This window comes from Podarcis filfolensis (assembly GCF_964270895.1).
Source record: "Podarcis filfolensis genome assembly, chromosome: 8".
Taxonomy (NCBI): domain Eukaryota; kingdom Metazoa; phylum Chordata; class Lepidosauria; order Squamata; family Lacertidae; genus Podarcis; species Podarcis filfolensis.
The window spans coordinates 43,730,014-43,745,605 of record NC_139611.1 but is presented as its reverse complement, the minus strand read 5'-3'; the positions used below and the strand labels follow the sequence as shown (position 1 = coordinate 43,745,605).

Sequence of the window (15,592 nt, the reverse complement as noted above, 5' to 3'; positions counted from 1 at the left end):
CTTTCCTGTACTAATTTCCTCAACTTCTTCAGCTCAAGACAGAGGCCTGGTTCAGATGCAAAAGTCTTGACTTGACAAACTAAGGTTTCTTGTACTGAGAACAAGTGTTGACCCCTCCACTTCTCCCGCATGCCTTAATGCAATACGTTCAAAGTAGGACTTGCTCTGAAGATCTCTCCATCTCATATAGCATTGTGGCTAAAAGTCTGAGCTGCGATCCAGGAGGCTGCTGATTTTTAGCCACATCTTAGCCACAAACTTAGTTGGTGGGACTTAGGAAAGCTACAGTTCTCCCAACTAGGACCAGGAGTGTGGGTTTTGATTCCCTTCCAGGTTTTTTCCTTTGCACTCACATAAAAAGCCTGTTCACGCATAGATGGTGTATCAGGTGGGCTCTGGTTGTACGTGGAAAATCTCTTGTTGACTGTAGATGTCTTTGTCACGGTGCTAGCAGATGATGGTTGGTCCTCTTTGTCAAAGGGGCTGGTGAAAAGAAAGCAGAGTGCTCAGAGAGAAAAGTGAACCACCCCTCCTGTACACTGATGTAAGAAGAGAAAGGGAGGGTCACACATTATTAAATCCTCTTGGGGAGTCACCATCCAGAGCAGCCTTCCAGAAGTTTTGGACCACAGATCGCATTGGTCCCAGTCAGCACGCTATACTTGCCATGGGCTGTTGGGAGTTGTAGTTCAAAACACCTGGAGGGCACTAAGCTGGGGAAGGAGGATCTATAGTACCATGGTCCCAGTTCCCTCACTTATCAGGCCCCTTCCCTTCAGGTTCTGTAAGATCACAACCTTCCTCACCCAAGAACATTTCTAACACAGCTCCACAACAGAGAAACTCAACAAGCCTCAAGAGAATAACTCACTTCCAATTAACCTCCAGGCTCAGCTTGATGGTGCCCAGGTCATTGATATCTACTGCCACGACCTGGGGCAGTGCTGCAAACAGGTCCTTGGTTTCACAAGAGACGTTCCCCACCACCACATGACTGGCCAAGCTCTTCAGCTCTGTTACCTGGGAGGAGAAGGAAGAGTTGAGGCCCAGTAAGCCTAGGAAATGAATTGTCTTTCCTGTGACAGGGGCCAGCTGCCCAGAGTGGCACCAGATACCTTGATGGACAGGAACTCTGTAATGAGGGGCAGGAAGATCATCTCCTCACTGTCCCACACTTGCTTGCTGTTTGCCTCAATGCGGCCCCGCAGCTTCCACCGCTGGCGCCCGTATCTCATGAAGATCTGCCACAAGGAATAAGAGAGTTCAGATCAACTGGATGGACATGAAACAAGGTGTGCATCCTATCAGAGCTGGACAAGAGCTAATGCAATCAGTGCTGGGGAACCAGATTCTCCTCCAACAAGCTGTTCGGTCAACTCCAGTTCATCTAGTTTCCAGGACCCAAGCCCCTCCCTCTCCACATGTTCTGAGCCCATCTCTAAGTCACAAACCTCATATTGGTCTCCGGCACAGAGCCTAGCAAAACCAGCCAATCCTGCAAGAGGGAAAAAAAAGTCAGTGCCTCTGTCATGACCCCACAATTTTGCTGATCCACTTAAATGACAAGAGGTGTGGGATAGGGTGCAGATAAATGTTTAGGAGGTAAACTTGCAGCTGGAATTTCATATATGGGATCTGGAGTAAAACATCCGCTTTCAAGAAAAAGGGTTAACCCTCCCACCCACTTAGGGTTATGCCCTCCCAAAGCTGCTTTTCAAGTTACAAAATGGCCACCAGACATCCCTTAGTATATGACATATTGTTTGCTCTTCTGTACCTTTCATCTTGATGTGGAACTCTCCCAACTGACTCTCTAGTTCACTCTCCAACAGACACATATTCTGGAAGGGGGAGAAACCAAAAAACTGTCCATTAATGCCGCCAACACAAAGCCTGGTCCCCATTCCTCCATTTCCTTCCTCCTCCCTCAGTACCAGGCCATCTTGACTCACCTCTGTGTACTCTTTGTAGCCCTTGCTAGCTTCAGCCAAGCTCTCGCGTGCCTCCTTGCTGCCAGGTGAACCAGCTGTGTAGGCCTTGACCATGTTGTGAGCTCCATCCCGAAGCCGCCGCTGGATGCAGTAGGCCTCGTAAAGCTCATCTATCTGTTAGGAAGTAAACCACAGAGCTAGGATGATGGGCTGTAGGGGATGCCTGGCAGAAAGTTTGGTTGCCACAAACCCAGATCAGTGGAAGCATTCAATAGGGCCTCAAATTTCAGTGGCACCCTGTGCGAACCCAAAATTGGTATGTCCCCCCCCACTCCCATCTTCCATTCAACATCAAAGTTGTAGCCGCCCCTGAGGCTCTGCACCCAGTGTGACCAAACCAGCCACACTTCCCTAAATCCTCCTCTGCTCCCACCATAAAGCAAAGGTGGGAAACCTATGGCATTCCCACTGTTACTGGACTCCCATCAGGCCCAGCTAGCATGAGTAAAGGTCAGGAATGATGGGAGCTGGGACCCAGCATAACCTAGAGTGCCACAGTTTCCCCACTACAGACATGAAGTGTTCTAGGGAACACAACAGACTCCTTTGCTTGGAACGTCGGTCCCCTACATAGCTATCTGCCTCACGGCGAGGCTATACAAAATGAGCAAATATATACAAACATACTTAAATTGCATAATATTCAAAGCTGCTTTCAGCTTTTCTCAGGGCAGAAATTCTGTTTTACAAGCTGAGAAGCAGCTGGTACCTTGCTAGCGTGAAACTCCAGACGGCGCAGAAACCGCTCAATTGACTTGACTTGCTGTGAGACAATAAAAGGAAATCCCATTAGACAGGAATTGGAAATCCGACTGACTAAGTAGTGAAGGTCCCAGAAATCCTCTACATTCCCAGCTTGCCCAAGAAAGGATTGGGGTCTTTCCATTTGCAATAGATGTCGTATTGGTGCTTACAGGCTAAACTGATTCCTTTGCTGATCTGTTTTAGAGCAACAAGTTCCTGATATGTATCTTCATTGGCAAAAGAACAATATTTAAAGCTAGGCAGATATAGGTTAATCACTGGGCAACTGGCCAGGGTCCTTCCATCTGGCTGCTGTTCTATGGGCAAGAGGAAGTCATTCAGGGTTGAAAGGCAGGGGTAGGAGAAACTGGCAAAGTTGCTTTCTTTTAGGCACCAAGCAAAAAGCTGGTTGGTTTGCTCCCACTTTCAATGCTTCCTTCCTACTTTTAACAGAAAGCACATCTTAAAAACATTTTCTTTTTTAAAACCCATCAGATTAGAGGCCATCACTACATCATATCAGATATGCCCATGAAAAGAGAAGTTCAAGTCAGCAGACTGTAAATAAAAAGGAGGCCTGGAAGTGCTCATTTTCTTCTCTCATTTTTTAACTCAAAATTTTGGAACCACACATCTGCCCTCCTCTGCCTGCCCAAATGCAGCATCCTTTCACCAGGCAAAGCTGACCCCCAAAGAGAAAGCTCATTTCCTGTGCTTTTTGTTGCTTGGGGCAGAGTGCAGGATGCATATAAGTTGTAATGAGGACTAGCCCATGGCTGTTTCTCTCCCAGTCACCACATTTAGCAAATATACTGGTTTCCTTGATGTCAAGCACTGGGAAGAAAAGAGATTAGAAACTATGAAACTTCATCATTTTGACGTTATCATTATTATTTTGAGATTTAATTATCTATTTAAAAGATAAATTAACTACCCCTTTTCCTTATGTTTCTAGCATATTTATTTTTTATTTTTGCCTTCAGTTCCTCAAGGAAACTTCTAGGAAAAGAGCAGCTTCAGCCAAGGCATGCCTGAGTTAAAACTGAAAAAACTGCCCCCTTGATTTCTTTATGTTCTCCCGGCCCCACAACCAGAAGTTTCTGCTGCAGCTAATACACAGACTAACCTCAGGCTGGAGATAGGCAAATACTTTTTATAAGAGAGTTGCAACTGGCTCAAGAGAGATTTCGCAAGGTATTTACCTAATGGTATTTCTTTTATTCGCTTCATGTCTCACCAAACAGGTTTTGCATGTTTTTGAAACAATGCAAAGTCTTGCAAGAACTGTTTATCAGATGCAAAAGAGCAGGATAGGGTGTTTACATCCACTCTTTTGTAGACGATCCTACTCTTTTGATATGAAAGTAGCAATACCTGTCTTGGAACCACTTTCCACCCCTCTCCAAGGTGGGGAAGTTATCATCTGCTCCACTATAAACCAAAAGCAACCTCAAAGGCTGCCAGTCTGAGCAAAGGAAGGGCCAGCAGGGTGCAGGAGAAACTGCTTGACTCTTTAGTCTATAGCCATTGTACAAAGCTCAAAACGGACCTCCCCAAGCTTCTTCCCCCACCCCCAGGATATCTTCCCCTGCATTTGAGAAAGCAGCTGAAGAGATCAAAAATGCAGGATTAAGCATTCCTTCATTCCCCTCTTCTGCTTTTGATTACGACTTCCGAGGCAGCTTTTAAAGAGAAACACAGTGGAAAGAGATGCAGAACTCCTGCGTCACATCTAGTTTGGCTCTTAAGGCAGTTGGCCAGCAAAACAAAGGATTCAGGAAGTGACATCTGAAGGAAAGCAGCAGAAGCAGCAGGAGAGAAGCATCACTGAAGTCAAGTAACTTGACTTTCTGTGCTAGCAAAGGCAGGGATAAGAGATGCAACCCAAGGCCCAGAAGCTTCAATGTCTTGCATCCAAGGGATACAGAACTCAACGGGTTGACAAGCCCTCCCCCACCCGCAATCCATGGTAAGCACAATTTCCTTCGCAGCATGCCTTACCTTATCAAGATCGTACAGAAAGCCCTAGAGGAGAAAACAAGGAGAAGGTGAAGGTTAGGCAGAGGTCAGAAAAAAAATGATTGCTGAATACACAGCCCTGCTGGATTAGACCAAAGGCCTACTTAGTCCAACATCCAGTTTCCCACAGTGGCCGGCGAGATGCCTATGGTAATACCACAAGCAGAACATGAATGCAGTAGCCTTCTCCTGCTTACGATCACCAACAAGTTGTATTCAGTAGCACACTGCATCCCATATTGGGAGATAAAATCCATTCATCACAGATCAGTTGCTACTGTTATCCTTCTCCCCGATGAAGTTGTCAAACACCATTTTCAAGTTGGTGGCCAGCACCAACTGTTCCCAAAAAGCATGGACAGTATATGTGTCCCAAGAACTGTCGTCTGCCCCATAGCTATAGGGAAGCACCCTCGGGATCAAAACTGCTGAGAGGCTACAAACATGGCAGAAGCCAATGCTGAGTGAGAGGGCAAAGGCTCCAAAACAAACAGTACCAGAAGGCTCCTTCCCTTCCCTGACATGTCACAGTCTCTCTACTATTGCCAGTCCTGCACTCTGGGGAGAATGAAGTGCATACACTGAGGGCAGGAATGCTTTTAGTTGGCACCAACCCTCCACTCACCAATCGAGAATTCCTCTTGGACTCGCGGATTTGGGTGCTCAGCTTCTCCAGCTCCAGCTGGTGCACCTCCAGATAAGCACTGTTAGGGGAGAAATGGGGTAAGCAGAAGCAGCAGGACTCTTCCCCTTTAAGTAAAGAGATATGGGGAGACAGCACCCCGGCCACTCTTTCAAACTTCTACAGGATGTTATCCCTGGCAGCAAGGACCCAAACAGAATCCTTGCTTCCAGATTCCCAGGAGGCTGTGCCCAGTTTGGCTGTGTCCAGCAGAGCTTTCGGTTCACCAGCTTCACTGAGAAGGCTACTGGTATAGACTAAGGTTTAAGCAAACATACTGTGCTACTTGCCTGCATGTACCCTCACCGACTCAAACATACATTGTGGAGAGTTGGTGAGGAGAGGGAATATGCAGGCACGTAGTGCATTGTTGTGTGGGAAGAAATATTATACTGTATGTGTATAGAGGGAGACAGGGCAAAAAACTATCCCACCCTCCACAGGACAGTTTTGACAGGTGGGAGGGGCCTGAGAAAGTTGGTTGGGGGCTGATGGGAGTTGTAGTCCAAAACATCTGGAGGGCACTGGGCTGGCAAAGGCTGGGGCATACACACTGTTGGGTTTGTACTGCTAGTGAGTTTGCAGTCCAGCATTCATTCTAGGGAGCCTCAAACATCAACATGTGATAGAAAGATGGCATTAAACAATTTTCAATGAAACAGGCACCTCCACCCCAAGCCATAGGTTAAGAGGGTGGGACTTCTGGCAGCAGCATCACTCACGTCAGTCCCTTCTTCAGTGCTTCGTACACTTCGTCGAGTCGCTCCGGCTGGGGCACCTTGGGTGGAGGGGATTTGTGGGACATTGAAAACATCCTACTGACCCTGGAGCCAGACTTCCTGGAGACCGTTGGGGTGCTGAAGGCAGGGAAATTCCTAAAAAAATAAAAATAAAAATCCTCAAGCAAAGCATGACGTCATGGAGCCGGGCTGACTCTTAAAACAATGGAGTGAGTGTACCCATGTGTGGGGAGAGCTTTGACTCACAGTGCAGAGCACCTATCACAAAAATACATGCACTCAGGAGGAAGCTTTCCACACTACTGCTGCTGCTTAGAGCGAATGCTGAAAGCACAGAAAATGCTAAAAAACCAACCCACAGTAAAGATCATTTTCCCACGCTTTATACCCTGAAAGTGGGTCACTTGGACTGCATGAACCGGATCCCCTATTGTAATATGGACTACCAGGAACAAAAGGGGAGGGGGAGAACCACAGAGCACCAGCAACTCTGCACAGTGCCATTTGGAAGTGCACTTCTAAACCCTTTAAAGTATATGTCCAGCAGGGAACAGCATGCAGCACTTCATAAATGCTATCCTAAGGAAGATGCTCCTTACTCAAAGAGTAGTGCACATGCCTGAGTATTGTCACAACTCAGATCAGATTGTTTTGGTAGAGTCACCCAAGTATTCCATGTACCCTGGTATAGGGGTAAGGTACTTGATCTGTCCAGTGGGCCAGATCCTTATTTACCCTAGCCTAGCAGGCCAAATCTGACAAGTGAGCAGGGTGCCCCAACTGTCCAGTCATCAGGACTTCAAAACAGTACACAGGGCTTGCAAATTCTCTGAAGTGCCACTGATTAGGAGGGTTGATCAGCTGATGGGCAACAACTCCAAGCCTGCTTTTTGCAGGGATCACCTGCATGATGGAGTTCTGCATGGGGAAGTTGGTTGCACAGCTGATTCAGCCACGATTCTACCTGCCCCATACCTAACATGACATATGTTGTCAGATGTGGGGAAGGAGGTCATGGTTTGAGAGAAATAATGCATGCCAAATTGAAACCTGCGCCAGGACAAATTTGGCCCACAGGCTAAAGACTCCCCATCCTGCCCTAGTGTATAACTGAAGAATCACAATGAACTCCTGACTCTTGAATTTCATTCCCTCTTCTTTTCTCTTCCAGCTAAAATGAAACCCTGCTTTCTCTCCGACATGTGCTAAATTTGATTCTAAGCAACACTGACTAGTTTAGTGGGCATGGCTGTTACTGTTAAATTGATCCCTGCACCACCTAGAATAGATTATTTTATTCAGGCTTCAAATTCTTGCTGCCAGATTAATATCCCATGCTATTTTGGGAGTTACTGGTCAATCTTTTATTGCTACAACAGGAACAGGGAACCCTTAGCCACCCATATGTTACTGGACTACAGCTTCCATCATTCCTGACCACTGACCATTCTGCCTGGGGCTGATGGGATCTGGAGTCCATAAACAACCACACAGCCACAAGTTCCCCATCCTTGTGCTGCAGGAATAGTCCCAAGTCTAGAAATTGTGCATCTTGCTGGGAGATGTATGAAATGGAGGACTGGAACTAGGAAAGATGCCTTGCTGTTAGGAAACCTTAGACAGCTGACCATGACGGCATGTCTTCTGCAGTAACAGATAACGAGTAGGGAAGTACATGCTTATCACGTTCATGACATTTTTGCTCCTGACAGAGGTAAGAAGGAAGAATGGACAAGTCTTGATAGCAAAGGAACATAGGAAGCTGACGTAGCAGGTCAGACCGTAAGTCTGTTTAATCTGGTACTGTCAACCCTCATCTGTGGCAGCTTTCCACAATCTAGGCAAAAGCCTTCCACCTCACCTTCTATTTTATCCCTCCAACTGGGGATGGCAGGGATTGAACCTGGGATGTTCTGCATGCAAAGCATGCTTTCTAGCAGTAAGCTACGGTCTTTTCCAGGAACAGACCGGGCAATAGTAAAGAATCCCAGATACAGTAGGTTGTGGGTAAAAAGCCCAGTAAACCTGGACATAAGCAGCAGCATGCTAGCAGTTGAAGACCAGCACTCATTAAGAAGTTCAGAGGAGACCAACAAAACAAAACCAGAACCCCAGAACAGGACAAACATGGCTAGTTGGAATTGGGGTGTGAAAGAGAGCCAAGCAGAATGGCCGAGGATTGGTTCTTAGCCCAACAGCTTCAAGATCCAGCATTGGCTTTTATACTAATTTTGCCTATGACACTTAAAGGCTTACACCAGCCCCTGACTGGTACTCTTGAAAGACCTGGAGGCAGGTGAGGAGATGAACAGAGCAGGAGACTGAAGCCAACTGGGAGGCACTGGTACTGTACAACATGAAGTAATATTATCTTTCAACCAACCCAATAAGCCTCTAATATGGTAATCCTACCTAGATCTCTGTTTTTCATGGAAATAACTTGCTACCTTACTTCTATAAGTACCAGGAAGCCTGTAGCTTCTTTTCAAAGGCTTAGGTTTTTCCATGATCCTTCACAAGCAACAGTACGGTACTTTGTAGACGTCACTCCCTTCAAGGGTAAGAAACACAAAATGATTCCAACAGCTGGAATTCTGATATCAGATCTAAACTTTCAAAACACAGCAACTGACAGAAATGAGGATTCCAAATGTCAACAGTCTCTGGGTTGAGATGGCAACCGTCGCTAAGCCAACAGGTATTGCTTCTTCACAGATGTTCCAAGCTCACCAGCAGAAACGTGAAATGTTATATCTGGAGCAATTCAGTGTTGCAAAAATGTTTGCTGATTTGAAATACTAATTTACAGAATTGTTCTACACATTGGGGAAGTGATTAAAGAAATCTGATGTTATGGATTTTGACACTCCTGCGCCTTCTGCCTCACCCTGACCTAAACCTAAATGTTCTAGCACTGCCCATGGGCAATAAGGGCACTGAGTATGGTGGGCTGATGGCACTTGTTTGCAGGCCTGCCTTCCCTCTGTTTAATTACTGCAGAAACAGGAGCATTCACCATCAAGTGGAACTTCTGTTGCATCTAGCCTGGCTCATTTTGGTCAGTACTTCAAGAATCCAGCCTCACGTACTCAAGTTTGCCAAGGAAAAAATTATCCACTTGCCAAATGTTCCTACAGAAAGAAATAAAGGGCCTTCTAACATGTGGTCTCTGTGTCTATGTTATGGACTGGCTTGTTAGTCAGATTGCATCCTACTCTTTCCTCCCACGAGGGATTCTGCTCCCGCTCTAAACCAGTGGTAATGAAACACAGAACTGTCTTAGGAGTGCATTCATTAGATAAACAAGTTGTTTTCAAGCATTCTTAAAGTGGGGCAAGCATATCAACACCTCATCACCCCACCCAACAGGCTGAAAGGTGACTATCTACAGAACTTGCGCATTTCGGTGCCATACCCAGCTTTCAGAAAATTCCACCTTTTCACATGCTAAGAAGCACTCTCCACCCAGACAGCAGATACAGCCATAGACTGACTGTACGGTGAAAAAACTATACTTCTGAAAAGCTTGGGATTCCCAAAACCCTGGTGATACCTCCCTCTTAGTGTGGGGATGCACAGCCTCAACATCAGAAATGGCTCATATGCGCAGCTTGTAACTACTAGAACCCGTGTATTCAATGTAGTGGGCCCCAGCCTGTGGAACTTACTTTCAGCTGGGATGGGACATGCAGCCTTCTTGCTGAATCTCCAGTGCATGACTAAGACTTTCCTGTTCCAGCAGGTATTTTAAAGTAGTGTTCAGTTTTATGATCAATTTTTATAGTCCAATTTTCTGTGGATTTCTTTTTTATGTACACCACTTAGAAATTCAAATAATTAAGTGGTATGTAGATGTCTTAAACAAGCGAACAAACAACATTGGGAATAATTATGGCAATTTATATAGGCAGGGGTGCTTCCTGAAGCATCTCTGGAGCAAAGGCAGTGAGCGAATACTACAAAGTAAGAAGCCAGCCACTGTTCTTGCTGAAGTAATGTCCTATGTTATGAACAAAGCTGTGTGCATTTCAGCTTTGTTATTTTAAAGTAAGTATTTCATGTCCTGATGGGAATGAAGCTTAAGAACATGTGGTCAGTAGCAGTACTCAGGAGATTTGAGAGGAGGCTGAGCATGACATCCAGTTGCCAGGGGATTGGATCATTTTGCATATGCTAGCCCTCCCCCTGTAACTAGCTGAAACAAAATACATTTTGCACAATAAATTAAAATGTATGTACAGCAGCATGACTCTCAGTCCTGGGTGGGATGGGAAGGCAATTAGCCATTTAAGCATCACACACCACCATTCACTTTGTTCTCCGCATGCTCCAACTCCCATTTCCACCAAGGAAGCTTTTTCTGGGCCTACCTGAAAGATTTGTCCTGAGTGGAGTTGACGCCAGCGAACGATTGGCTCCTATTGATCCTGACCACCAGGCTGCGCCGCTGGGGCCGCACTGAGAGTGACATTGTCGAGCTCCACCTGGAGGGACGCCCTGCGGAGAGAACAGAAGAGCATGGCATCAATGACAAAGTGGGGGAGCAAAAGGAACCATGTCAGGGAGCAATGCACAGGGAGAGCCGAGGGAGGAGGAAATCAAAGCTGCAGGAGGTGGAATGATGGTGGGAAAAGCACTTTTAAAATGTAACCAAAACAACCACTGAGTCATAAGTTTATAAAAAGCGACACCCCTAATTACAATGATACACAAAAACAATAGACTTAGCTGAGCTACAACATCTCAGAAAATGAAGAGAAGGATCAAAGTTATGGTCCAGTAAGGGAGGCTCATAACCCAGCTGCCTTGCAAAGGGCTCCTGTGTAGCTCATTCCTCAACCTCCATTTGCTAAAACACAACCTGGAATATCAAACACACAAATCTGCCTTGTACCAAGTCAGACACATAGTTATGATTTTATTATGACAGGCAGTGGCTAAGGCCTGATATCTACTGCATTCCTTTAAACTGGAGCTGCTGGCAATCTCTTGCTCTTCCACCAAGTACAGCAACACCAGGTTAGTACAGTGGAGGGTGATGGACTTGGAAGTCAGTCCACTGCTTTTGGAAGCAGTAGGACCTTGCCTATACCACTTCTCCACTCACAACAGCTGCCGAGTCAATTGACACCCCCACACCCTCCCCCCCAAGTCAGGGCTGAAGAACCTGCAAGCCTCCAGATGTTGCTGGACAATTCGCATCATCACTGACCATGTTGTCTGGGGTTGATGGGAGCTGGAGTCCAACAATATGTGAAGGGCCACAGGCTCCCCAATCCTACCACAACTGCTATCCCACTTGACGAATCTACCATGGGAATAAACAGACAAGACTGCCTTCCCTCTGTTCTAGATCCTTCAGACCAGGTCTTATTTTTGAGAGGAGGCATTGTCCCATATCAAACACTGCGTAGAGGGCAAAAATCAAGGTGTTGCCCTATTGTCCAAGTGCTGGAAGCAACAGTCTCTCCAGAATTGGCTGTCTAAGTGTCCTTCCTTCACGATCACTCGCTTGCTGTTTACAGGAGAACTAATACAGTTGTACAAAAGGGCCATGCTTGATTTTTAAGGCAGAGGTGAGAAAACTCTGGCCTGTGGGCCAAATAGGGCCTCTTAGGCTTGTCAAGCCCCACAGTGGAATGCCCTATGCCCTTGAGTGCTTTTATTTGGCTGGAATGTGTACTTGAACTGTGATAATACCTCTGGCCTGCCTGGATTCTGGATGGAGATGTATTTCATGTGTTTGGGGCTGAATATGTAGAAACCTCTGGCATTTTTTGTAGCTGAAATGCAACTTGCTGTACAAAGGTAGGAGTCACATCCTTTGTTCCACCAACTTTCCCCACCAGCATGTGGCCCCCAGAAGTTCACCCATGGTGGAATGTGGCCCTCAGGCTAAACAAAGTTCCTCACTTCCGAGAGGAAACCCATCTCTTGTTGCAACTGTTCACCTTAGGGATTCTAAGTGGAGCTTTGTAAATCAATTACAAATGTTACCAGCCTACCTATTCACATATGTTAATCATTTGTGGCTTAGTGAAAGAGCCTGAAAGGCAAAAAAAGAAGAAAAAAAAGGCAGGGGAGGAAATACACAGAACTGCCCCACACTCCAGCTGGCTATTTTCTGTACACAACAGCCTTTAGAAATCCCCAATCAACCTTGTTTCCTGCACATTTATTTAAATATTTATAAACCACATTCTTAGCCAAAGGTGGCACCCCAAATTATGCCAAATTCCAGAGGGTGAGCTGTGTGTGCTGCAGAAAACACACAGTCTTGTCGCACCTTGAAGGACTGGCATATTTATATAAACCAAGATCTGCCAAGATCAGAGAGCCCACAATATCCAATTTCATAGCTTGTTGAGGACAAGAGGCAACGGTCCCTTGTCTCCTGACCCTCAGGGAACTATTTCTAGTGTCTGGAATGAAACTAAACAGAATGCTTTGGAATGTCATTTGCTTAGGTAGGAGTGGCTCAGGTTTAAGACCATTAAGTCAAATTTTCAAGAATTCACCAATAGGATGGGGGAGACCTGAGGATAGAGCTATGTATTTGGACCTGGAGAAGTTCAAATCTCAACCCAAGCTTGGATCTCATAGAACAACACCACCATTAGAGAGTAAAAACATACACATGAACTTCTATGTAGCAGGCACCCACCCACACTTACTTCCTTTGGAAAAGAGCTGCAATATAATAAAAGGGGACTGGAGTACCATTGGACTGAAATTCAGAGTTGCGTCCCTAGCCAGTTTGACTTGCAAATTTCCAATTCTTCTCCATCCACTGATTTTTAGCATGTTGTTGTGCTGTTTTCTATAGACTAGAAATATAAATCTTCGTTGACTTTTGATTTCTTCTAGGGAGAATTATTAAAATGTTCTTGCTAGGAGCAAGAAACTATCATGGCCTGAGATGAGGGCACCAATTCACCTTGTCCAGTGATTCTTAGGACAAACTGGCCACAGCCCTAATGGCTTTTAGGTTGAGCAACAAAAATGTTTATTTTCCACTTGGCTCTTGCCTTTATTGAGATTGAAGGTTTTGATTCATTCTTCCTACTTTTTAAATGTCACGTTTAACATTCAGTTTTAATTCTGTTATTGTTTAAACCGGTATTTTCTTTTCTTGCACACTGCTAGGGTGTGTGTGTGCTAGGGCTGAAAACTGGTATAAAAGTGTTTTTTATAAATAAAGTAAACATTTATCACAACACATTTCCCTGGGGACCAAACTGGGCCTGGTTCTCCTCAGACCCTTGCAATGTGACCATTTTTTTGCTCTCAGTTCTCATGGCGCATTGTGCAGATCTATGGCAAGGGTGGAGAAAACTTTTCAATCTGAGGACTACATTCCCTTATAAGCAGCCTTACAGGAACCACATGCCAATGGTGGGCAGGGACAGAGGCAGAAGTGGTGGGCCAATGAATGTTAACTTTTACCTTTGTACAGTAAGCTAGTTTCCACACACACTGACGCACAGTTCTCTATCATCCGTCCAGGCAAGCAGGAGTCATGAGAGTGCAAGGATGCATTCCAGCAGACCTTAGGTTTCCCACCCCTGATCTGTGCCTTTGACACAGCTGCCCTCCAGCCCTGGCAGGCATCACCCTCCACATCACAAGGGAGGGACTACAGTGGTCCCTCGGGTTAAGAACTTAATTCGTTCTGGAGGTCCGTTCTTAATCTGAAACTGTTCTTAACACTTTAGCTAATGGGGCTTCCCGCTGCCGCCGCTGCACAATTTCTGTTCTCATCCTGAAGCAAAGTTCTTAACACGAGGTACTATTTCTGGGTTAGCGGAGTCTATAACCTGAAGCGTCTGTAACCTGAGGTACCACTGTACTTATACCCTACAGCAGAGCTTTCAAAACTGTGTCATGACACGTTAGTGTGTCGGTTGCAGTGTGTAGGTGTGTTGTGCAAATGCTCCCCGTGCTCTTCCCAGGGCTGCAAAGAGGTTAGTTTAACCTCTGGTTTGCTAGTCAAACTGAATTACTGTGTTGCAAAATGATGCATGTTTAAAAAGTGTGTTACCAACATGATAAGTTTGGAAAGCTCTGCCCTACAGAGTCTGCCAGGCAATCTCTCAGTTCACACTGTCAAGTTCTCCTAGGCCCAAAGGATCTCAGAAGAACTCAGTGCCCTTTGGATGCTAGCTGCTTGACCAAGCGATTGCCACCAACTTGCAGGCAGAGTCAAGGAGTCATCAGGGCCTAAACACAAGCCTCTGGCTTTGGGATCTCCTTCTAAAGAGGCCAAGACTAGCACCAGCATTGTACTCTTTTCAGAGCCAAATTAATATATATTTTTTAAACTGTTCAGTCTTTAAAAATTTTACAGTATGGTTTTAGGTGGCTGAATACTTCTTTGGTTACAACCTCTGTTGTTTTATTATACTGCTCTGATTTTTATTGTTTATGTTTAATATTGTAGTAATATTTGCAGTTTTTATGTAAATTTTTCTGGAATCCATGTCTGGGTGAAGCTGCAGTTTAGACATAATGAATGAATGAATGAATGAATGAATGTCCTTTACACAGAAAGGGATGAATCAACCATTGAGGCCTGTCTCAACACAAGAGGAGCACATGTCAAGCTCCAGCCCAAGAAACATCTCCTTTCCCTTACACAGTTTGACAGGAGACAACTTGGACCTGTCAACACAGGCAGTAGTATGAGATGGTATAGCTGACTGTACCAATTTAGAATCAAGATGGAGTATATTACACTCCCCAAATCAAAACCCACCCTTCAAAGAGAGGTAAGGAGGAACCTAGCACAGCAAGAAGAAAAGATTCTTGCCCTATCAGCAAGCTGTTATACAGGCAGCGACCATTTTGTGTGGGGGTTCTGTTCCTGGCACCCATGCATGCGTAAGCCTGCCCTGTTACTCCCTGTTCCGGGTCCAAAAGGACTCATGTGTTGGTGGTCACTTGGAGGATGTTTTCCACATAAAAATTTGATCCACTCCCTGAACTCTGAAATGGTACAGATCATGCTCTCATTTCAGTGCTCAACTATACATGTGGCAGAATGAGGCAAAGCAGGCCTCAGAGCCAACCTACCACCCCACAGTGCAAACCAGGAAAAACTCAGGAAAGCCATAAAAAAAAGTATCACATTTCTATCCCAACCATCACACAAGGTTTTATATATGCTATGTGTCCCCATCTTCTCATTTTGTGCTTACAACAGACTGGTGAGGTAAGTACGCAGAGATTTTGACTCAGTCAGCCAGTGAGCTTCATGGATGATTTCAGCCCAGGTCTACCTGGTCCAACGGTGTACGCAATATAATCACAGTCCTTCAAACCCAAACCTCAGACAGGTCCATAACAACCTCTCTCTTGAGGACAAAATGTGAAGGCATCACAGCTGCTCATGATTTCCTCAGAGCACCCTTTCCAAC

The 15,592-nt window shown here is 45.5% G+C and overlaps 1 protein-coding gene across 17 annotated transcripts in view; it reads right to left on the bottom strand.

The window, feature by feature from the left end:
* Window positions 1–15,592, bottom strand: part of RIPOR1 (RHO family interacting cell polarization regulator 1) — a 98,321-nt gene that overhangs the window by 15,599 nt on the left and 67,130 nt on the right. For 15 of the 17 annotated variants that reach the window (XM_083626439.1, XM_083626431.1, XM_083626437.1 and 12 more), the window contains exons 2-12: window positions 10,547–10,673; window positions 6,159–6,311; window positions 5,380–5,458; window positions 4,737–4,760; window positions 2,701–2,754; window positions 1,953–2,105; window positions 1,778–1,841; window positions 1,452–1,495; window positions 1,116–1,241; window positions 872–1,020; window positions 354–483 (exon numbers count right to left, since the gene is read on the bottom strand). In XM_083626439.1, the coding sequence (XP_083482565.1) occupies window positions 354–483; window positions 872–1,020; window positions 1,116–1,241; window positions 1,452–1,495; window positions 1,778–1,841; window positions 1,953–2,105; window positions 2,701–2,754; window positions 4,737–4,760; window positions 5,380–5,458; window positions 6,159–6,311; window positions 10,547–10,647 (1,077 nt within the window). In that variant the 5' untranslated portion in view covers window positions 10,648–10,673. Of the gene's footprint in view, window positions 1–353; window positions 484–871; window positions 1,021–1,115; window positions 1,242–1,451; window positions 1,496–1,777; window positions 1,842–1,952; window positions 2,106–2,700; window positions 2,755–4,736; window positions 4,761–5,379; window positions 5,459–6,158; window positions 6,312–8,588; window positions 8,834–10,546; window positions 10,674–15,592 lie in introns of those variants that run through there. The other 2 variants (XM_083626427.1, XM_083626433.1) reach the window with 2 other exon arrangements.